Source organism: Artemia franciscana, chromosome 18 (assembly GCF_032884065.1).
Source record: "Artemia franciscana chromosome 18, ASM3288406v1, whole genome shotgun sequence".
Classification (NCBI taxonomy): domain Eukaryota; kingdom Metazoa; phylum Arthropoda; class Branchiopoda; order Anostraca; family Artemiidae; genus Artemia; species Artemia franciscana.
The window spans coordinates 7,635,995-7,659,514 of NC_088880.1; the positions used below are offsets into that span (position 1 = coordinate 7,635,995).

The 23,520-nt window shown below is 34.9% G+C and overlaps 1 protein-coding gene across 1 annotated transcript in view; it reads right to left on the reverse strand.

Moving 5' to 3' along the window:
• Positions 1 to 23,520, reverse strand: part of LOC136038557 (acyl-CoA synthetase short-chain family member 3, mitochondrial-like) — a 150,463-nt gene that overhangs the window by 78,726 nt on the left and 48,217 nt on the right. The window contains exons 4-7 of the mRNA XM_065721727.1: positions 17,957 to 18,101; positions 12,352 to 12,496; positions 10,776 to 10,872; positions 6,362 to 6,570 (exon numbers count right to left, since the gene is read on the reverse strand). Of these exons, the coding sequence (XP_065577799.1) occupies positions 6,362 to 6,570; positions 10,776 to 10,872; positions 12,352 to 12,496; positions 17,957 to 18,101 (596 nt within the window). The remainder of the gene's footprint in view (positions 1 to 6,361; positions 6,571 to 10,775; positions 10,873 to 12,351; positions 12,497 to 17,956; positions 18,102 to 23,520) is intronic.

A 23,520-nucleotide genomic window follows, 5' to 3' on the forward strand; every position in this document is an offset into this window, starting at 1 on the left:
GGTATTAAGGTGAAATTTTTAGAGAATTTTAATGGAGTGGTACACCAAATCAAAACACACAGTGTGTATGCAGGTTGTCAAAAGGGGGTATCTCTGGAACGACTTAGAGTATTGGGTTGGAACTTTCAGGGAATGATGAGAGGGATGATCAATTGACTAAAAGGCAAAAAATGTATACTACTTCAGCTACTGTTACTACCCCTGCTAGAATAGTTTCTACTTCTACTGGGACTATTGCTAAATTTTAGGATATTAAAGGGAAAATTTTAGGGATTATCTAGGGTGAAGTTGAACTAAAATAAAACTACTGCTTATACTACTACTAACAATTCAAGGCAGCACCAAGCCACCCGAGGCCAACACAGCGGTGCTCTGCCTCTTCCTCTTCCTAATTTATTTAAAGCCTCCGTCTTTACAAAGGCTTGTTCTAAATTTGTCACTCAAATTTCGTGTAAACTTTCAGTTGTTTCCATTTGTTGGATATTTTGCAGAAATTTTATATTTATACAAGTAATTTGAACCACATTCAGTACATTGGCCCTTTCTAAATAAAATAAAAAATAACTTTAGATACTTCATCACTTTTGATACCAGAAATTTATATTAATCGAAAAACAAACAGATATCAACTTAAAGGTTATTAAGGCTTATATTGACAAAGCAGGTTCTGGGACATTATTTTTCTGCTCTTCAATAGTTTAAATGTATAAGTGAAACACAAAATAATGGATTACCGTTTCGTAGCTTAGATCGAGTTCTATTCAATGACTGAATCAAGTTTTGAAATTTGAAGTTTTGAGTCCCTAGATTAAAAGTACGTTGAAAATCGCTGAAATACGTTGAATCACTTATTCAAACGGCCACAGAAGTTTTATTTTGTATTTTAATGAGTCTTCTCCCAATGTTCTAGGACCATTAGGTTGATGTGATCACCCAAAAGGAAAAAAACAAAACAAAAACGAACGCGCCTAAGTGACAATTTGCTTGGAATCTTTCTTTTCATATTAACTTGAAACCTCTGCATTGTGATTCTCTACTACGCTGAATTTGATGTTATAATTTTCTTCCATATCAATTAGTTTCATGGGAAATGTTGTCCTTTTTTTAAAATAGGGCTAATTCTCTCAGGCTCGTAGCTCTTGAAGGATTCCTTTCAGCTTAATGGATTTATGTATTTGGAATTACAACAAAATTCTACCCTTTTGATGCATATTTGTTATAATTTTTTTTACTGTTTTGGTACGTTATTACAAGTCTGACACTTGTCAAAAAATAGAAAAAGCAAAACTACGTCATGATCTGGCAAAGGCAAGGGGTATGCACTTCAAAAATTTAAGTCAAAAGCTTGTTGAAAATGGAGAAAGCAAAAGTACAAAACTCGGAAACAGAATAAAACTAGCGAAAAACTGTGGATAAGGAAATTAATATAAAATTACAATCGAATGAATGAATAATAATAGTTAAAAATCATTAATCTAAGAAACAGTAAGAATCATCACCTACACTTTAACAGGAAAATAGTCAAAAAGGAAACTAGCGAACGGAAAATTGAAAGAAGATTAAAATCAACCTAAATCAAAAGGAGAAACTCAAAAGTTCTCGGTAGAAGAAGAAATAAGAGATATCAAAAACGATATCTTACAGTAAAATTAAAAGCAAGAAAATAGAAAAGATGCAGAGTAAGGGCAATATAAATTAAAACAAATTAAAACACTGTAAATATAAGCCAAAGAATTAAAAATTGGCATGTTTAATCTGTCTAGTTCATAGCTATTTATTGGACAATGTTTAAACATCTAAACTTTTTGTAAAAATGAATGCTAGTGAAATTCATTAAGAATTATAAACTTACATAAAAAAATACAAAAAGCAAAATCTATGTTTTGGTGTTCTAACGAAAAAACTTCTATTGTCCTTCGTAGTCATGGACAAACCTAAATATTGCAAAGTTCCTTTTAGCTTTAATTTATAAATCCCCGGAACACTCTAGACCTGATTTTTACGATAAATAGGTTGACAGTAAAATAAAACTACATGGCTTATTTATTTAAAAAAACATCATAATTAAACACCTTCATAATTCCTTTCTTCGTGAAAAAAATGAGAGTAAGGAAACTTGGCCCTACCGACTTTCAAATGAGAAAAAATAAGAAGAAAATCGGGTCTGCTGACTTTCGAAAGAACAGAGACACTCGGCTCTACTAGCTTTTTGATGCATTATTGAAGAGTAGATAGCTCCTAATTTTACGAAGATATAAATTTTGATCTTTATAATTGCAAATTTTAAAATTTTTTTAAGTAAGAATGCCAAAAAAGTCCCCCCCCCTATATTTTGAAAATTACTTTTTTATGGTATTTTAATTTCGTTCTAAGTGATAAAGTGTTTTCCAAGACTGTAAATTTCTAAACTACAAAGGACCTTAAAAATTTCATTTTTAAGTCCCCCTAGACTGCCATATTTATTCAATAAAAAACTTCCTAATTAAATACCTTCATAGTTTCTTTCTTCAAGATGAACATAAGAACAAAAAACTAGGATTTAGTAGCTTTCAAAAGAACAAAGGAAGTCGGGTGTACTAGCTTTCTGATCCATTAATGAAGAGTATATTGTTCTTCTGACATCCAAATGATTTTGTCTTTTGTGTCTGAGATTCTATAGGAAGAATTGTTTCACAAAGCGGTAAATATATTGACATTATCCCTTTAATCTCTATTGTTAGATTTTTTCCTCGGTCGTAAATTCATGATGAAATACCCATAAAATAAAGAGATATCAATGGAAGGTTCCAAAAATATAGAAGTGATCCACAAATAAAGAGGAAAGGCTACTATTTGATTCAATATATGCAAATTTTGGGTGGTATCCAAGAACCTTGAATCCTGCTTCGGAAGATTTGAAAATAATTGTCTTAGATATATCCTTGATATCTACTTTCAAGAAATATGGCAATCAACTTAAGACTGGTGTAATTAAAACAGTTGATGGTCTTGTGAACATTGTGCGTATGCTTGAAGGCCACCTTCCTCCTGTTTGGCTTAAGATCACTCGCGGGATTAAAAAACATGGATGACAAGGGATGACGGTTGGTCATTATCTTGAGATGGATGGTGCTCTGTCGAGGTTGGGCCTTGACAGTCTTTGGTCAAAGGCTTTATAAAAAGGTCGTCATTGAGAAGAACTGTAGAAACTGATTACGCCAACCCGTGAGGGAAGATTTAAGTGTAAGCAACTAAAATTGTCACTAGGTAACACCGCATTAATTGCTTGTAAAACCTGTCATGCTGAGATCACGCTTAACTCTGTTTCAAACCGCTAAAACCAATACGATCACTTGCATAGGAGTAAATGGGTGCGTGATTTAAATTATATGAGGGGGTTCACCCCCTGGTCAATTCCTCACTATTTAGGCTAAATTTCGATTTTTTTCCGATTCTTTAAGAATGACCCCTGAATCACAAAGGTTTTAATTAGAATAAATAGCTCTTTTGAAAGTACTAAAAAATCTTTAGCGTAAAGACCGAGATAACGGCGATGGGATAAGAAAACCCCTTATATACGTAGTAATTTCTGTTTGTTTTAAGTTTTGATGTTGCTTCTTACTTCCAGTTGAAAAAACTTGTGTTTTTTTTAATTTCTGAGTGTTTTTCAAATACTGCTGAGAAATCCCGCATCCCCTTTATGGGAAATTCCCTTCCCCCATGAGAATTTCTCCATGAAAAGATCCTCCCACGTAACTTACTCTCTCCGACCCCCCTTCCCCCACCAGAAAAAAATCCCCCCCTGAAAATGTCTGTATGCTTCCCAATAAACAAAACTATATGTAAACAATAGGCATAGTTCAACTTGCAGACCTTCCCCCGAGGACTACAGGGGATTAAGCCATCCCTAAAACATAGTTATTAGATTTTTCGACTATGCTCATCAAAATGGCTACCTCAAAATTTCGTTCGAGTGACTTCGGAAAAAATGAGCATGGAAGGGGGCCTAGTTGCCCTCCAGTTTTTTGTCAATTAAAAAGAGCACCAGAAATTTTAATTTTTGTCCCAATGATCCCTCTCGTGGTATTCTGGGACCACTGGGTCAATACGATCATCCCTGGAAAAAAAAACAAACAAGCACACATCCGTGATCTTTCTTCTGGCAAATAATAGAAAATTCTACATTTTTGCAGATAGGAACTTGAAACCTCTACAGTAGAGTTATCTGATACACTGAATCTGATGGTGTGATTTTCATAAATACTTTATGACATTTATGGGGTGTTTCCCCTTTTTTTCAATAATATTGCATATAATATACTCAGGGATGTAACTTTTGATGGATAAAACTAAACTTGATGAAACATACATATTTGAAATCAGAATGAAAATCTAATTCTTTTGATGTGCCTATTAGTATCAAATTTTGTTTTTAGAGTTTCTGTTACTATTGATCCGAGTCTCCCCTCGCTTACAGTCTGTTGTAGAGTACATTTACTTACATATGGTTGGGTGAGTTTGCGCTTAACCAACTCAAACAATCCGATTCAATTTTTCACTGTCGTTGATACTTCAAAAGTTTTACAGTTTATCAGTTGCAAAGCATATTTGAAAAAAAACTGACACAATATTCCTCAACTTTTAGTTTGAACATTGGCCCATAAACCAAAGTGGGAGGTGAAACCACATTGTCTAAAAAACCAAATACTTGATACTCCTGTCCGGTATTCTAATGACCATGTAAAATATGATTCTTCATAGCATTTTACTGAAAATATTTTGACATTATCCCTTTAATCTCTATCGTTAGATTTTTTCTTCACTCATAAATTCATAATGAACGACCCATAAAATAAAGAGTTATCAATAGAAGGTCCCAAAAATATAGAAGTGATCCAAAAATAAAGAGAAGACTACTATTTGATTCAATACATGCGAATTCCGGATGCTATCCAAGACCCTTAAATCGTGCATCGGAAGGTTTGAAAGTAATACTCTCGGATACCTTGTTATTTACTCTCCAGAAATATCACTAGTGGCAAGCCACTTAAGACTGGTAAAATTAAAAATAGTTGATGGTCTTGTCAAGATGGTGCAGATGGTTGAAGGCCACCTTCTTCCAGTTCTGCTTGGGATCACTCGCGGAATTAGAAAACGTGGATGACAGAGGATGACGGTTGGTCATTCTTGAGAAGAAGGCTGCTGCGTCGAGGTTGTGTATTGACAATCTTTGGTCAAGGGGCTTATATGGAGGTTGTCATTGAGAGGAACTGTAGCGACTACGCCAGATTGCGAGGCAAGATTTAAGTCTAAGCAATTAAAATTGTCACTAGGTAACACCTCATTAATTGCTTGTAAAATTTCATTCCGAAACCAAGCCTAACTCTGTTTCAAACTGCTAAAAGCAACACGACCACTTGCATGCGAGTAAATGGGTGTGTGTGTGATTTAATTAAGACTTGGTCATTGATCCTCTAAAGATATGTATTTTTATTAAAAGTGTTTAAAAAGTGGAGAAGAAAGCTTGTGCTTAGCATGTAAAATTAAAAAAAAATATTCAAAAAAAAAAATACAATATCCTGAAGTTTTAACTTGAATATTGGCCCATAAGCCAAAGTGAGAAACGAAGCCACATTGTCTAAAAAAACCAAATACTTGATATTCCGGTTCCGAATGTTAATAATCCGGTAAAATTTAATTCTTCACAGCATTTTACTAAAAATTTGCCCCAATACAGATGATAAAATAGCCTACGAAATAACTACCTGGGCTATGTCCAACAAGAAATATTTTGAAGTTTGCGAAATCATAAAAAAAGCGTTTATTCTTAGTTTCTCTTCTTTCAAAAATGATTCTGGCATTTTATTTAATGTTTCGCCACTTTAAACCCTGGTTTCAGTTTTTTTTTCCTTTTTAATGTTCAGAGAGGTTTTTCACTTTATCCGCATTGCTAAAATATTTTTAGCCTCCCCTTATTACTCCACTTCACCATTAAATAGTGTGCCCGGGCTTAACTTAAATTTAAAATATCTTGAACTTCACTTGAACAATAACTTGAACTTAAAATATTTTTCTGAGCATTATCAACAAGAGACATCTGAACATTTAAACCTCTACTCAAATTTGAAATGGCAAATGATGTTTGTGTCCCTATGAAATTAAATAAACTATGAATTAATATAAAATATCTTGAACTTCACTTGAACATTAACTTGAACTTAAAATATTTTTCTGAGCATTATCAACAAGAGACAACTGAACATTTAAACCTCTACTCAAATTTGAAATGGCACATGATGTTTGTGTCCCTATGAAATTAACAAGAGGTAATTAGTTTAATTTTAGCAGTTTATGAAAATCAATAGCAAATGCTTTAACTTACCAGTTGTACCAGAGGTATACAGAATGTAGAGAGGGTCATTTGATTCAACAGGCACAGCGTCATGACCCCTCCTACTAATGGCCTCTTCCCAATCCTCGTCAATACTATTCTTCATTTCTGCAGTCTCTAGGTCTTTTCTTTGTAGCATTATAACCTTATTTGGAACAACGCCAGAAATAGATAGGGCTTCATTCAGAATTGGCTTATACCTAAAATGTATGTAACTCTTAGAGGATGTTCATATGATGTGCAAAATTGTGTTATTATAGAAGATAATTCGGTCCACTGTTTTCTTCAAAATTGGTTTCATGAGATAGTAGACGCATTGGACTCCCTAAGTAGGAGACTCCCTATGATCCCCACTTGGAATTAAATAAGAAAACAACTATTTTTTCAACTTAAATTAAGAAGCAACATAAATAGGCCTACTTGAAACAAACAGAAAATATTCTGTATATAAGGGGTCTGCCCTATCTCAACCCTCTTTATTTACACTAAGTCTTACTGTTCTTTAAAAACATTTCTAATTCAAATTCATCGGTCCTTGTGTTTGAGCAGTCTTTCTTAAAGTGTTGAAAAATGTAAAGTGTTAGCATAAAGAGAGAGGGTTGAGGAAGGGGTACCCCCGTCTAATACCGAATAACTTCTGTTTGTTTACATTTTAACGTTGCTTCATACTTACAACTGAAAAAAAGTTGTTTTATATTAAATTTCTGACCGTTTTCAAATCATGCCAAGAAATCGCCCTTGTGAAATATCTCCTGAAAAATTAGCAAAAGCTTTTCTCTCCAAAGATTATTCTCCCCTTGGATACCCTCCACCTCGGGGAACTGTTAATCCCAAAGAATCTCCATATGTTTCTCAATAGCAAACATTTTATGTGAACAAAGGTCAAATTGAGAAACTTACAGTCCTTTACAAAGGGACTGTAGAGGGTCATGCCATACTCCATGCCATTAGATTATTCAACATATCACTCAGTACAAGTCTACCACATGCTATTACCAAGAGACCCAGAAAATTTGGTATCCAAATTAAATAAACAAAGAAAGATAAGTTTTTTTACATGAATGTAAATGCTGACAAAAGAGTGAGAACTAGCAAACATTACCCTAGCAATGTCAGTTAAACTCAAAACGTAGTCTAAGAACTGAGTTTTTCTATGTTATGTAACGAGTGGTTTTGAAACGAAGGGACATTAGAGATCGTACAAGATGTCAGACAAGAGTGAACACGAATTAATATGAATGAAGAAGTTAAATAGGAAAGAAGACAGGAGTCACAATAAAAAATAAAGCCGAAAAGAATCCAAAACCAACAATAAGGGGTCTAGAGCCCCATAGACCTTTGTAAGGCTAGCATAACATTTACATTTTACCAATAAGCTTTTCTTATTATTTGATCATGAAACCAGGAAAATAAAAACCGGTCGAAAATGAAGAAACTAAAAAATAGTGTTAAAATTCATCAGATTTTTCTTCCTTTACCTCTATTCAACCAAATGTATGTAAGATAAATTGGCTAGATTGAACACCAACTTAAGCTGTAAATTTAGTTTTCAGTGAAGTTCAATTATGGGGGTTTGAAAGTTGGAATTTACATACCTAGTCAGGGTAAAATCTACCAATCAGTTATTGATGACTATTAATTTTTTTTCCTTTAAATAAACTATTATTTTTATTTATTTTTTCTCTTTTCTAGTTCCAGTTTTTCAAATATGTCGATAGATTAAATAGCTGAACAAAATCTTTATTTTAAGGAATCCATATTTTTTTTTAAGTAAAATGCAAATGACACGCGAGCCAATTGGATTTGTGGTAACGGTGGGGGTAAAATTACTCTTGCTTGTGGTAAATCTTGTTCGTTTTAAGTTTGCTTTACAGATGAACGTAATTCCTGGTAGATTTTGGTTATAGTAATTACATGAACTAATTTCTCTTCATTCCAAGCATTAAAATTAATCTTCATTTTTCACTGAAAACTAAGTTCTCCTTTAATCTACTAAACACTAGAAACGGTTTACGTTTGAAAAGGGCATTGCTCTATTTTCATTGATTATTTTCATTGGGTTTGAAAAAACTGGAAAAAAGTGCAACCAAAAACATTCCTAAGGAAGTCCTATTTTTACGCATTTGGGATTATTAATTTAAGTTCGTATGTAATTTACAAGAGTTCAGTTTTGCTCTATTTTCTTGCTAGGATAGATAGCCAATTAGACATAAGTGATATATCCGGAGCATGGGGTCAGGTCTTGGCAATGGTATCCCTCGATATGAGGGTAGCAAGCAGCTATCATATTAAGGTTTTTTCGGGGTTTTATTTTTCTTGGTCTAATTTTTCGTTCCATTATATCCGCGTATGTCCACAAATACTTCCCTTCAACCAACTTCACGTCGGGGTAGCATGGAATAGTACTGAATTTTACCAATGTAGCAATATTTATTGGGCGTTTGAGATGTTTCATATAATTTTAAGCTAAACGTATTAGCCTGTAACGATAGCCTGTAACCATTTCCGTTTAAATAGTAGTTTAAGCTACCCTTGTACCAGTAGTATGTAATTTTCTATTTTTCAATGGGTTGGACTGAGAGTACCGATGAATGGGGCTCTAGTACATGGGAGGGTACCAGACGTCACGAGGGAATGGGTTTACTAGCCTCTTAACCTACACTAGTGTAAACAACTCCTTTTCTGCTCAAAACTAAAGATGCCCTGTGGTACAATTTAAAAGCAACATCGGAAACCAATACCAAGCGTTTCGGGAATAATTGGGGGAAAAAGACGAGGCAAAACTATGAGGGAAGCGTGGAACGTTTTCTGGGCCATAGACTATGGGACAATCAAATAGGGAAAAGTCGTTGGTAATAATTGAGGGTGACAACCGGGTAGAGGGTTAAAGGGTACAATGTGGAAGGAATGGTCATTAACTCGTAAAGGGGGAGAATATCCCGAGAGTTCGCAGTCGGGAAGGGCTATGCCTTGGCAACGTAATCAAAGCTGCTCATGAAAGGCCGCAATTAGTTGTTGACTGAGGAGTCTGGCTAGAATCTGTGGTTTCCAAAAGAGACTGCTTCTCGCCAGTCTCCGAGGTCAAACGACCCAACAGGTCGAAAGGACAGACAACAGCGTACTCCCAGGCTCGTCCATTCAAACCAGCTTATTAGCACTATGCCTCCTACACCCTCACATGAATCAAATTATTGTCCAAAGCACAAATTCTCCATTATTGCCCCTTTTTGAAATATTGCCCATGGAAACCATTAATTTTACATAGACTACACATATCCTTAGAGACAGGATGCGTAATCATGTGGCTATATGCCCATGCCTTTAGAATGGTTGGCTATCTTCAAATGTTCGCTCGTCCACATTTTGTCCTAATTCGGGCCAAAATCCTCACTTTACAGCAACTTAATTGCTGAATCAGTACCAGAATTCAAAGATCTATTTGCATGAGTATTCTTCTAATATTCTACAGTCTCTGGTTTAATAGGACGAAAACTATCTTTTCTAGGATGGTTCTTCTTCGATAAAGGGCTGGAACCTCTGCTTCAATGCACCTCGACATGCTAAATTAGTTCTTAGTTCTTAGTTAATAAGTTCTTTGTTTTAAGGTCAAATCTCAAATACGAGAAATTATAGATACAATTATAATTTTTTGAAAAAGAAAATATTGCTTTTGGCAGAGGATGAACAAATTAGTTATAGTGGCCCTAGCTTGATTTATATATGAATCAAATTTCCTAGAATGATGACACTTATCGGGCTAATTGCTGCTGTAGACGCAGATGTAAGAAAAACAATTTGGAAGACATTTTGGGAAGAGAAAAGAATGTCTTGGTCATATTTTCATAATCTTTCTTTAAATGACTGCTCTAGCAACTAACCCATCACGCAAGGCCATACAACAGGCACCTGAAGCCATAATTTTTCTGGTATACGATCAGATTCCAATTGGTGTCAAATCTTTAGAATAGAGAAATCACTATAAAATAACGCAATATCATAATATTACACAATTATGTACTTTGTAGGCCTAATACAAATGATATTGCTATATAGCAATGCGTTACATCTTAAGATAATATTAATAATATTATAAACATTAAATATTATAAATTTATGAATTAATAATACGTGTTATAACATGTGTTAATATCATATTAATGTGTTATTTGCATATATTATACAATAAGTAAGTCATATTACTATACAGTAATACATTACGTTTATAGATATTATTTTGTAAGTATTATAAACATAGAATATTATAAAAATATTACAATAAAATAAATGGAATATATCTATGAATAGTCTTACACTTATTAAACGAATGAAATAATGCAACTAATACATAAACAAAATATTACAATTTGTATTAAAAACCAAAGCATTGCAAAAAATGACAACGTACCTAACAAGACGGTTCGGCTCGATTCCACATGAAGCCGTAATTATAACTTTTGGTCTGCAATGACGAATCCGAGTAGCAAGTTCTCGAGAAGCGAAGCCTTAAAGAAATGGCTAATTATTTACTTTCCCCCAGAAGTAGCTGATACCGGATGGGATTAGTCCCCCTGTGAATACCAAGTACATCACACTGGTCATTGATATACATCCTGGCTTGGCGCAAATTCTTCTTCAATGCAGATTGTTTTGATATAGCCTATATATTAGTATCAAAATTTAGCCGTCCTGACCGAGTGGATTGGTGCGCTGGATTCAGGATCCTTTGTCTGAGAGGGCGAGGGTTTGAATCCCAGTGTACCCAATTTTTTAGTTTGGGACGAGGGTCAGTGGCGTGACTCTGTAAGCTTAGCCAGAGTCGACCCAGGTCTAAATGGGTACCTGTAGGAAATCTGGGGAAGGTAAACAGGAAGGGAGTGCGAAAGCACAGGATGGTTGGCCCTCAACCCCCCATTGTAGTTCCTGGCTGAAGGGCGAAGAAACGGAGATCAGCACTGCCGGTAGGAACTTTAAAGTCTAATGCCATATTCTTTACCAATTTTACATTTTATAATTCCAGTTCTGGCGACTATTGGCAAGGATTGTTTTTACTTACTATTTTTCTCGGCAAATCATTTGAACCTTTCTGGCTTTCATCCGGTTTTAAAACCTTGTAACTCATTTTCAACTCATTCTGTTTGTTATGCATATTTGAACATACATTTAACATTTTCTATGCTGAAGTGGTGACCTGAGGCCTAAAAGGGCTGTCTGTATAAAGCTCTTATACAGAAACTTTGTTTTTTTTTCAAGTCATTTCAAAACCTGTCGGAGCAGATTCCTAAGTTTCTTGGAAGGGGCTGAACCCCTCCCCAGCTTAGCCCAGGAGAGAATTCGGTTGCCTATTTCTTCCGCATTCTATGGCTATTTTCGGAAACAAAGTGGCAAGAAAATCTTCCAAAAAGTTTCAGATTAGACGGCATTTAAAATAACTTATCAAAAGGAATTATTTCAAATCTTTTATAATAATTTTTTACCTTTAAGCAAACAAATAAAATACAAAAGTTATTGCTATGTCTTTTGTGAGTGGTTGTGGCATATTTTTCTCTCCCCTTGACAATAGGAACTTGCGTTTTTGATAAAAAAAAAACTTGCGTTTTACCAGCGCTTTACGGAAAACACAAAATCGACGCAACGTATTAGGAATAGAAGCAGACAAATCCTTAATGTCCCAGCAAAAAAAAACAAAAATACATTAAGCTCTCAATAGTCTCTTGCCAGCAATGAGATCAATAAATTTTGCGGATAAATTTTAACTGTCTAAAAGAAACAAGAAAGCTGAGTTTTCAGTAAAGTGCTAGTTTTCAAGAATTTTACAAAATATAGGACAATATCACAAACCAGTTTGTTTGAAAAAGTTTTTCGAAATGTTTTGAATAAACCACGAGGCTGTAATTTTTGACGGTTTTAAGTTTCAATTTCGCTCTTTACTTTCACCGGATTTTTTTTTTCGAAAATAAAGCATCTTTAAAACTGATACTCACCCCCAAAAACTAACGAGTGTACAGCCCCTATCCTAACTACAGCCATCATTGCAACTATAGCCTCAGGTACCATTGGCATGTATATCAATACACGATCACCCGTTTTAACACCATGAATTATCAATGTTTGAGCCAGTCGTGATACCTGAAAAATATACAGTTATTATTTTTTAGCCAAGTAAAAGCCCAAATACCCATGCATATCTTAACCAACAGGGGAGATTGAGAATTTAATTTTTAATGGACTTAACTATATATATATATATATATATATATATATATATATATATATATATATATATATATATATATATATATATATATATATATATATAGTAATGGGTTAGTATGACCCTTCACACACATATCCCACCATTCCTGTCGCACACACACCCCAATGTACTATTGGAGTTGGTAGCCCCTTGTATCCACATATACTCCGAGCAGAGCAATAACATTTTCTGGAAACATTACGTACTGTCAATACTGTCAATACACATCAGTTATAGTCAAAGTCTCAGGAAAAATTTGTACATTATTAGCATAATTTACGTCACATTCTACCCTCCAATTGACTGTTAATCCTACGTTGACAAAGTAAATGCAGAGGCAATCTAACTGCATGTAGGCAGTTCCTGCAATCAAAGGGCACTACTGATTTACTTCAATTTCGTTATTAGATGAATGTTTCATATATCGATTCCGATACCTCCAATCATTTTTTTTTCTTGCCCAATTTAATTAAATCTTTGCTTTGCCGGAGTTCAGTAGCAAAGATTATAATTAAAGGATATTTTACAGATTTTTTTTTTTCCAAACATTGAGTAATACAAAAGAAAGCTTCGATGATATAAACGATTACCATAAAAATCTGATTTGAAAATACATGGGATCAGCCTCTGGGTAAAAAAAAATAAACCACCGGCTATTTTCAACGTAAAGATCAACATTAAAACTTAAACGAACAGAAATTATTTCATATATGAGGAAGATAACCCTCCACAATACCTCGCTCTTTACGATAACGTTATTTAGACTGTTCAAAAAGCTATCTTATTATAATTTAACGAACCTTGTATTTCACTTGTTGTTTGTAAAGGATTGGGATACAAATTCATACTTTAGCGCAAAGAGCGATGTATTTTATTCCCCATATCCCACCACTGAAAATTCTCCCAGAAGAAATTCGCCTCCAGAACAATGTCTGTTTACTTCCCAATGACAAATGCTATGCGTAAGCAATAGGCAATAATATAAAAAATAGGCTTTCCTTTTTTTAAACTACATAAAGACAAGCTTTTTAACTGAAAGTAAGAAACGGCACTAAAATTGAAACGGACAGGAATTATTCCGTATGTGAAAAGTGCTCCCTCCTCAACTTTTCGCTCTTTACACTAAAGGTTGACTCTTTGTCGTAGTTGTACTTTTTAAAATAATAAAAACTTTATCGTAAAGAGAAAGGCATTGAGAAGAGGACAGTCCCTTTCATGTATGGAATAATTTCTTGCCGTTTTAGGTTTTAATGTCGCTACTTATTTTAAAATTATAATAAAGTTGTTTTTTTTAATTTAATTTCGGAATATTTTTCTACTAATGCAGGTACAAATTTGGCTCACCGTACATGAGACATTAAAACAATATTTGCAAATTAGTCTTGTAAGATTTATTCCGTGCATGAAGGGTTGGCTCCTCCTTATTACCTACTCTCTACACTAGAGCTGTTAGCACTTTAAAAAAGCTTCCTGTTCTAATTAAAAAGCCCCCGTGTTTAAGTAAACGCAATTAAGAGATTGGGGCAAACAGTCAAACTTTAGCGTAAGAAGCAAGGTATTAAGGAGGGGGCAACTCTTCATATATGGACAGAGAAACCCTCCCCCTCAGGGAAAACTCTTCGCTGAAATTCTACCAAAAATAAGATAAACCTTCCCCCGTCAAATTCCCTCCAGACATATTCATCCTCACTGAAAATCCCCCTCCCTATAAAATTGCTTGTGGACAATTCAGACTGAAAATTCTCCTTAGCATTCTTTCATTTGACCAAGACTTTTCTCTAATCGGTTTCTCAATCACCCCAGAAATGCCCCATTCTGCGGAGGTTATTTTTCAAGAATAAAAACCCGCGGAAAAAGAGCCCCCTGATAATTCCGCCGGAATATCTCCATATGAAAAATTGGCCGAAGCCGTTATACTTCCGGGATAGCATTGATGTTTTCAATAGTTTAGTATTTGTTATTACTATATTTATAATATTAGATATTACTACTACTACTACTTACATATCACTTCAGCACCAAGCCGCCTAAGGGCAACACAGCTACGCACGCTCCTTCTCCATTATAATCTATTCAAAGCCTCCCTCTTTAAACCTTCTCAGAAAGTTTCCATTTCATTTAAATATTTCCTTATGACATCCTCCCATGCCAAACGTGGACGACCTGTTTTCCGTTTAGCCCTAGACGGTTGGCCAAAAACGACAATCTTTGGCAACCTATCATCCTTCATCCACAGAACGTGTTCAAGCCATCTCAACCTTTCTCTCACTATAGCCCTAGAGGGTGGGATTGGACCACACTTTTCGTACAGCCTACTGTTCGAAATATGATCATTCAGCCAGGTACCCAGAACAATCCATATTCGATTTCTCTGCAATACATCTAGCAAATCTTCATCCGCTCTTCGAAACACCCATGCTTCCGACCATATTTGACTACTGTCATCACTTTAGCTTCCAATATTCTAATTTTGCTGACAGATCCACCTATTCTCATCTATTCTCATCACATTTTCATCTAGGACGCTTAAAACATAAGCATAATCTAAGTACAGGAGATTTTTTTCTCTCCCCATTTGATCCCATGGTCCCCATGGCCTTTCGTGTGCTTCTACAGACAAAATCTATCAAAATGATCCATGTAAAAGGGGATACCATACAATGATAATACCTTTGCTAAAGCTTTTCTATCAACAACGTTGAACGCTTGCTCATAATCTATAAAACTGAGGACTAAATGTGATTAATAACTCAGGCAGTTGAAGAATCCCGGTGTAACCAATTCTTCAGTTTGGGACGGGGGTCAGTGGCGTGACTCTGTAAGCTTAGCCAGAGTCGACCCAGCTCTAAATGGGTACCTGGAGAAATCTGGGGAAGGTAAACAGGAAGGGTGTGCGAAAGCACAGGATGGCTGGCCCCCAACCCCCCATTGCACTTCCTGGCTGAAGGGCCAAGAAACGGAGATCAGCACCGCCGGTACGGACTGTAAAGTCTAATGCCGTATCCTTTACCTTTACCTTTGCTTCTCAGTTATTAGCCTAAGATAAAAAATTTGGTCAATGGATCCTTTAACTTTTCTAAAACCGCACTGTTCTTCTATTAAGACTTTGTCTACATCGTCTCTCAGTCTAAAAAGTATCATATTACTAAGTAATTTGCTACATAGATCGACTAGACTAAATGCCTCGATAATTATCATACTCACTTTTATCACCTTTTTTGTACAGTGGTTTAATTGGGTTTTCCAAAAATCGCTAGGTACTTCTCCTTTTGCAAAAATCATATTCATAATCTTCAGTAACTTATTTCTAACCTCAGAGCCGCAATATTTAAGAAGCTAATTTACCACACTATCAAAACCTGGAGCCTTCTTACTTTTTAATACTTTTAGTACTATCGCTAATTCTTCCTCGTAAAACAAATCTTCCTTCACATCCAAGGTTATCACAAGCTTCTTTATTTTATTCTATATCTTTTCCTGCAACGCTATCTCGGCTTAGCACATTCTCAAAATGTTCTATCCATCTCTCTTTAACTCTTTTCATATTACTAATTGAAGTCCCGTCCTATCTTTAACTGGGACAAGTCCATATTGATTATCCCTTCTCAATTTATTAACACGCCAGTACAATATTTTACTAATATACCGTCTAGCTCCATCTTCTAGGTCCTTGGCAATTTTATCCATGGCCTCCACTTCACACCTTCTTAGTTCATACTTTAATGCTCTCTCCACTTTTTTTTACATTCCTTTTGTTTTTATATAATCTATCATTCAGATAATTCTTGTAAAAGCCCTATTTCCCGTCTATAAGATATAAAGCTTTTTACTAATATTGTTTGCTACAGTCCTAACTTTCTTCCCTAAGATACCATCAGCAATTCATAAATTGTTTTTTTCTAAAATTATTCCAACCATCTTTCACATTTTCAAATTTTAAACTCTCAAGTTTAATATTCAACTGTTCCGTTAAAATTTCTCTCAAATTGTCATCCTGGAGTCTAGCAACATCATAACTTCCCGGGAGGTAGTTACCCTCCCGGTATTTTTTCTATTAAATTATCCCTGACACTACTAGATGGTGATCTTTACTTTTAACATTGATAACAGCACTCTTATATACCCTAGTATCTTGTATTGATCCTGCCAATTTTCGGTTTACAATAACATGGTAAATAAGGTATGTTGTCTTACCATAACGTGAATAACGTGTTAACTAATTGGCCAATTTATGACCAAACACCGTAATGGTTATAATTAGATTGTTATACCTACAAAATTGCAACAGTCTTCAGCCATCGCTGTATTCTTTTCCTACGCCAAATTTGCCTAGGATAGGATACCATCTATCCCTATTTCTACCGACCTGGTCTTAAAATCTCCCAATGAAAAGCCGTATTTCTACTTGGGACCCTGTCTATTTACTCCTGTAACCTAAAGTAAAATTCACATGAGTCACTAGCATCTCCGTCACTCGGCTCTACAGGGGAATATACTATTAGAATTGATAACCTGAACTTTTTAGTCATAAAACGAGCAGTTAGTATTCTAATATTAATAACTTTGAAGCCTAAATAAGACTTAGCAGCTTCTTCGTTCATCATGAGCCCTACTCCCTGCCAATGTACCGCATCCTTCCTGCCTGAGTAAACAAATTCTATATGAACTAATGTGATGCTTTCTACTCCTCTGATATGAGTTTCTGAAACTCTCAATAAGTCCCGTTTGAATTGCCTGAATTCGTCAGTCAAAATGTCAATACGATAATTATTTTTTAACGTCAAAACATTCCAAGTTCAATACGATGTCAATACGATAGTTATTTTTAACGTCAAAACATTCCAAGTTCAATACGATAGTTATTTTTTAACGTCAAAACATTCCAAGTTCCGATTTTCATGTTCGTTAAACCATCGAAAATATTTTGGCCTCAGGACAAGCAATGGCCCGGGTTACCAATGCAGAACGGAGACCAACACATCTCCTCAAGTCTAGACCAAAGTGCTTAAGCCGGCTTAGAACCAGACAGCAAGAAGTCCCTGTTTTTTTGTTCACTTTTTTTTATAATAAATTTGTCAGTTTGGTCAACTGTATATATATATATATATATATATATATATATATATATATATATATATATATATATATATATATATATATATATATATATATATAATTATTATTATTTTCCATTAAAACATGGTGTTGTATTATTTATAATGAGAGCTGTTCGAATTTCTTCTCCTACACGATTCTCCTAAACCTATGACGTAAATACTTTCCAAGATTTACTTAAATATTGAAAGACCGTTCTAAAGAAACGATAAACCCACCTGATCAAGCAGTTCTCCATACGTAAGCTCCTTTTTGGATTTAGTAATTGGTGAGTCATAGATGATTGCTGTTTGATTTCCCCTTCCTGAATCAACATGTCGATCTAAGGCATTATAACAGGTGTTTAACATTCCCCCAGAAAACCTGCAAAGGGACAAGATTATTGCTAAAACATGGCAAATAAAAAGATTGAAAGCAGAGGGTGCCGTGTGATTAATAAATGTCACGTCTGGGGTATTGGGGAATACCTTTTGAATTTATTTTAAGGGATTGCAAAGAATTGGTTGGTTCAAGGTAAAAATTTTTCGGGAAATGCTTTACTAACAAAAATAATTGAATAAGAATAATAAAAAAAAGTATTTCGGGCAGACTCGACAGCTGGAGAAATTTTTAAAATTAGGGCTGAAATATTGAGGTCGTTTTTTTAATAAGTTTATGACGGATTAAATTTATGTATTTGTATATTTTATATTAACCACTGTTGCTGGTGGGTTTGTATCTTGTTTATTTTGTCACGGCCCTTGTTGCCTTTTTATGAATAAATTACTGTTTAGTTATTTTCACTATTGTTGAAAGTACCACTCTTAATACCACTTACTTAAAACACCGACAGTACTAATGCCTCTCTACTTTTAAGTGCACACATAGGGGGTAAACCTGAAGTGGCTAGCCCCTAAAGAAGATATGAGGCGCGCCTGGGTCTTACGCAGTACTATAGTGCACCTGTAACGGTATAGTACACTTGTACGTTACATGCCATAGGAAGCTTTTCAAGGCAGCCATTGGAAGGTTTTTAAAGAAAACAAATAGGAAGTTTCTTAAAGAGCCCCCACCGAATCACGATTTCTCTGATTGTTGTGCAATAGGCTTTGGCTGTTACCTAACAGAATGTTAAAAAAACCGTGAGGACCTTGAAAAAACCATCAGAGCCCCCTCATGAAAGAGCGATTTCCTTACGTCACTCAATAAATTCTTGACTTAAAAACACAGAACCATTTAGTGTCACCAAACAACGAAATTCTCCGCCATTTTGTATGATCATAATCGTTATAGAGTCCAGACATCAATTGATTTTCATGGAACAAAGGCTTGTTAGTAAAAATAAGGTATACAGTTTTTTCAGGGAAACGAAAAATTGTATTTCTGCTTATATAACAGTGAGTCTCTCTATCTATATAACCCCTCGCCCCACCACAAAAATAAGGTGCGCATACTCAGTTTTCAGCTGCTATAACTCTCTATTTCGGATAAACACCTGAAAATCCCAACCCCTCCCAGCATATAGGGCTTTTATTGCAGATAACTTAATCTTATTTTCTCGCAAAATTCACGTCTCCTATTAAAACAGTTTCAAGCGTATTTTAACAAGAGTTAAAATTGCATAAGTACCTGAATGACTTAAAATGTTAATCACCCCAGCAGTTAGGTAAGGACTAGCTTCCAGCCAACAACCAGTCTTGCATTAATTACAGTGGGGGCATTCTTTTGTCTACTAAATTTTAACACTATAATATTCCAAGCATTTCATAACTTATAATTTTCTTTTCTGATCAGTTTTGCGAGTTATGGTTTAACCTAATCCTTGATTTTGGCATGAAATGCTTTGAAAAAATATAACCTATTGACGGGTTAAATGAAAGAGGGGTAATATTCTTTCACTATAATAAAAAATAGGTAGACAAGTAAAATCTGACTATTGAAAATGAAGCATTATGTGAGCAACTCCCTCTTAATAAGGTCAGAAGTAGTCTTAGGCTAAAGACTAGTTTAGTGATTGTCTAGCCTTTTTCCTCTAGCGTAGTCTATTACAATACATTTTTCTCATGAAAGTGCCTTAATCCCCCCAAAATTTCTAGCTTAGCTACTTTTTGCTATCATGGAAAGAGCTTAGATTACCAAATTAAGACGGGTCTACAGACTTGTCCTAGGAAGCTACATTGAAGCCATATTCTTTGATTATACACCACTTACTTAAGTCGGATTTTTCTTTTTTTAGAAAGTTTCGCTTATTACATCTAAACGGTCTTATATAAAACATTTGTAGCTCAAGTGTGAAGAATCTTTTAAATTATCAAACAGTTCGTGGTAACGAAATGTGGTAAGGAGCGGCCCGGCTCAATAGTAAATGAAACTCTAAACAGCGAAATTTTGATACTAATAGATACATCAAAAGAATCAACTTTTCATTAAATTTAGTCTTACTCATAAAAAGTTACGAGCGTGAGAAAATTTGCCGTGTTTTGGAAAATAGGGAAAAACACCCCAAAAAGTTGTAGGATCTTAATGAAAATCACCCCATCGCATTCAGCGTGTTAGAGCACTGTAGTAGTTTCAAGCTTCTATCTACAAAATTTGGAACTTAGTATTTTTACCAGAAGACCGATCACGGGCGCGTGTTTAATTGTTTGTTTATTTTTTTTCCCCAGGGGTGGTCATATAGACCAAATGGTCCTAGAATGTCACAGACGGGCTCATTCTAACGGAAATTAAAAGTTCTTGTGCCCTTTTTAAGTGACCCAAAAAATCCGAGGGCACCTAGGCCCCCTCCCAGTGTCATTTTTCCCAAATTAAACGGATCAAAATTTTGAGATAGCCATTTTGTTCAGCATAGTCGAAAAACATAACGCTAATTATGTCTTTGGGGCTGACTTGCTCTCCCAGAGCGAAAATGAGACGGGTCTACAGACTTGTCCTAGGAAGCTACATTGAAGCCATATTCTTTGATTATACACCACTTACTTAAGTCGAATTTTTCTTTTTTAGAAAGTTTCGCTTATTACATTTAAACGGTCTTATATAAAACATTTGTAGCTCAAGCGTGAAGAATCTTTTAAATTATCAAACAGTTCGTGGTAACGAACTGTGGTAAGGAGCGGCCCGGCTCAATAGTAAATGAAACTCTAACCAGCGAAATTTTGATACTAATAGATACATCTAAAGAATCAACTTTTCATTAAATTTAGTCTTACTCATAAAAAGTTACGAGCCTGAAAAAAATTTGCCGTGTTTTGGAAAACAGGGAGAAACACCCCAAAAAGTTGTAGGATCTTAATGAAAATCACTCCATCGCATTCAGCGTATTAGAGAACTCCACTGTAGTAGTTTCAAGCTTCTATCTACAAAATTTGGAACTTAGTATTTTTGCCAGAAGACCGATCACGGGCGCGTGTTTAATTGTTTGTTTGTTTGTTTTTTTCCCCAGGGGTGGTCATATAGAGCAAGTGGTCCTAGAATGTCACAGTTGGGCTCATTCTAACGGAAATTAAAAGTTCTTGTGCCCTTTTTAAGTGACCCAAAAAATTCGAGGGCACCTAGGCCCCCTCCCACTGTCATTTTTTCCCAAATTCAACGGATCAAAATTTTGAGATAGCCATTTTGTTCAGCATGGTCGAAAAACATAACGCTAATTTTGTCTTTGGGGCTGACTTGCTCTCCCAGAGTCCCCGTAACAGAGTCCCTCACAGTAATAGTTATTTGGAAGTGTTCAGATATTTTCAGGGGATATTTTGGTTGGGGAGGGGGGAGTTGAGGGGAGGGGGCTACGTAGGATGATCTTCCCTTCGAATAATTTGTCATCGGAGAAGAGGAATTCCATGAAGGGGGCGCAGGATTTTTTAGCACTATCTAAAAAAATGAAAAAATAAATATGAATAAGTTTTTTCCACTAAAAGTAAGGACCAGCATTAAAACTTAAAACGAACAGAGATTATTAGGCATATGGGGGGGGGGCTCATCTCTTCCTAAATACCTCGCTCTTTACGCTACAGTACTTTTAATAGTTTCAACTATTTATTCTACAGCTTTTGTGATTCAGGGGTCAATTTTAAAGAATTGGGACAAAACTAAACTTTAGTGTAAGTAGCGAGGTATTAACGAGGAGGCAAACTCCCCTCATATACATAATAAATATATACGAATAAGGAAGTTCGTTACGGAAGTTAATTTCTAAGTAACGTATATTTTTTACTAATCTAAAAAAGTTCAAAATAGGGATGAAACGTTTTTATTGACAGTGAACAGATATAAAATCTAACTGGATATTTCGAACACATATACAGTGTTCATCATCAGCATTAAAACTTAAAGACATGAATAAAACCAAACAAAATTTATACCTAATAAACTAATTACATATAGTTTATTGCTCTTATTTTTTTCAATGCAACAGCGGAAGCGAGGCTCTTTGACCTTTTCGGTTCCGGTTCATTAGATTTATCTGACATATTACGTAAACAGAGGTCATAGCTTTTAGGTGAGGTGATATTTACTTTATTTGAACTCAGTAAATTATCATAAATTGAATTCAATCCAAATTCACCTGTATCTCTGTTTATGGAATTATTCTTGAATAATGTTTTTAAATTTCAATTATTTCCCTGAAAGTCTGCTTTAAAACTTGGTCCCTAGAAATCAAAGAAACATTTTCAAACAAAATAAAATGATTTGGAAAATTATAGATATGTTCTGAGAGGGCCAACGTGAAATCTTCAGGTTTGGTATTTTGCTTCAAAGACGATGAAATAGAATGATGATGTTGTACCAATCTCATTTTTAAATTCTGGTTAATACGTCCCACATAAGAGCTACCAAGTAGATGGGATTTTATAAACCCCACTTTGTTGCTCTACGGAAGTTCGATCCTTTCCAGAATTTAAAAAACTAGCCAAAGTATTACTACCTCTTAAAGCTACCTTTAAGCCATTATTTTGTAAAATTCTTTTAAGCTTTTCACTCAACCCTGGAACATATGGTAGAGAACAAAAAATATCTTTCTTTTCTGTTATTTCCAGAATATCGTCAGAAAATTCTAGAAATTTTTTCCTTCTTTTCGAAAAGGTCTGGTCAATTAACCAACCCGGATAATGGTTACTTATTAAAATCTCTTTTAACAACAATAATTCCTCCTCAATGAATTTTGGAGAGCAAATTCTAAAAATGCGGTCAGTTAAGGATGTGATTAAACCAATTTTTACTTGGCGAGCATGACCGGAGAAAAACGACAAAAATCTGTTATTGTTAGTAGGTTTTCTGTAAATCTTACAATTCAGACTAGTTTCATTTTTTAAAAGAAGAACAGCCAGAAAAAGAAGTTTATTATCCTCTTCTAATTCTGTCGTAAATTTTAAATCACCTCCCCAAAATTAAGATGTTTTAAAAAACACTTTTAATTCCTCCTCCCCATAATTAAAAAGGGATTTATGAAATCTAAATCCCGTAAATGACGAAATAAGATCCATTTTTCACTTCATGAGAAACTAAGATTACATTTCTTTTTAAAGAATATTCAGACCAAGATACACCACCCGAAAAGGAGGCAAGGACGGGGTTTTATCCACCAATACAAGGCAAAGATTTGGACCCTTGCAGACCAACAGACATCGTGGATGGCAAAAATGTTAGCCCTTCTGCCCTCCCTAACCAAGGTGGTGAAGTCACCAGGCTTTCCAAGACCTTTTCTACCTGCACTTCACAACCAGAGCGAGAATTTATCCCCTTCGGCCTGCCAGAATGAGAAGAATCCAATGCAAGATTCTAATTTTAATGTAAGTAAAAATCATTAATA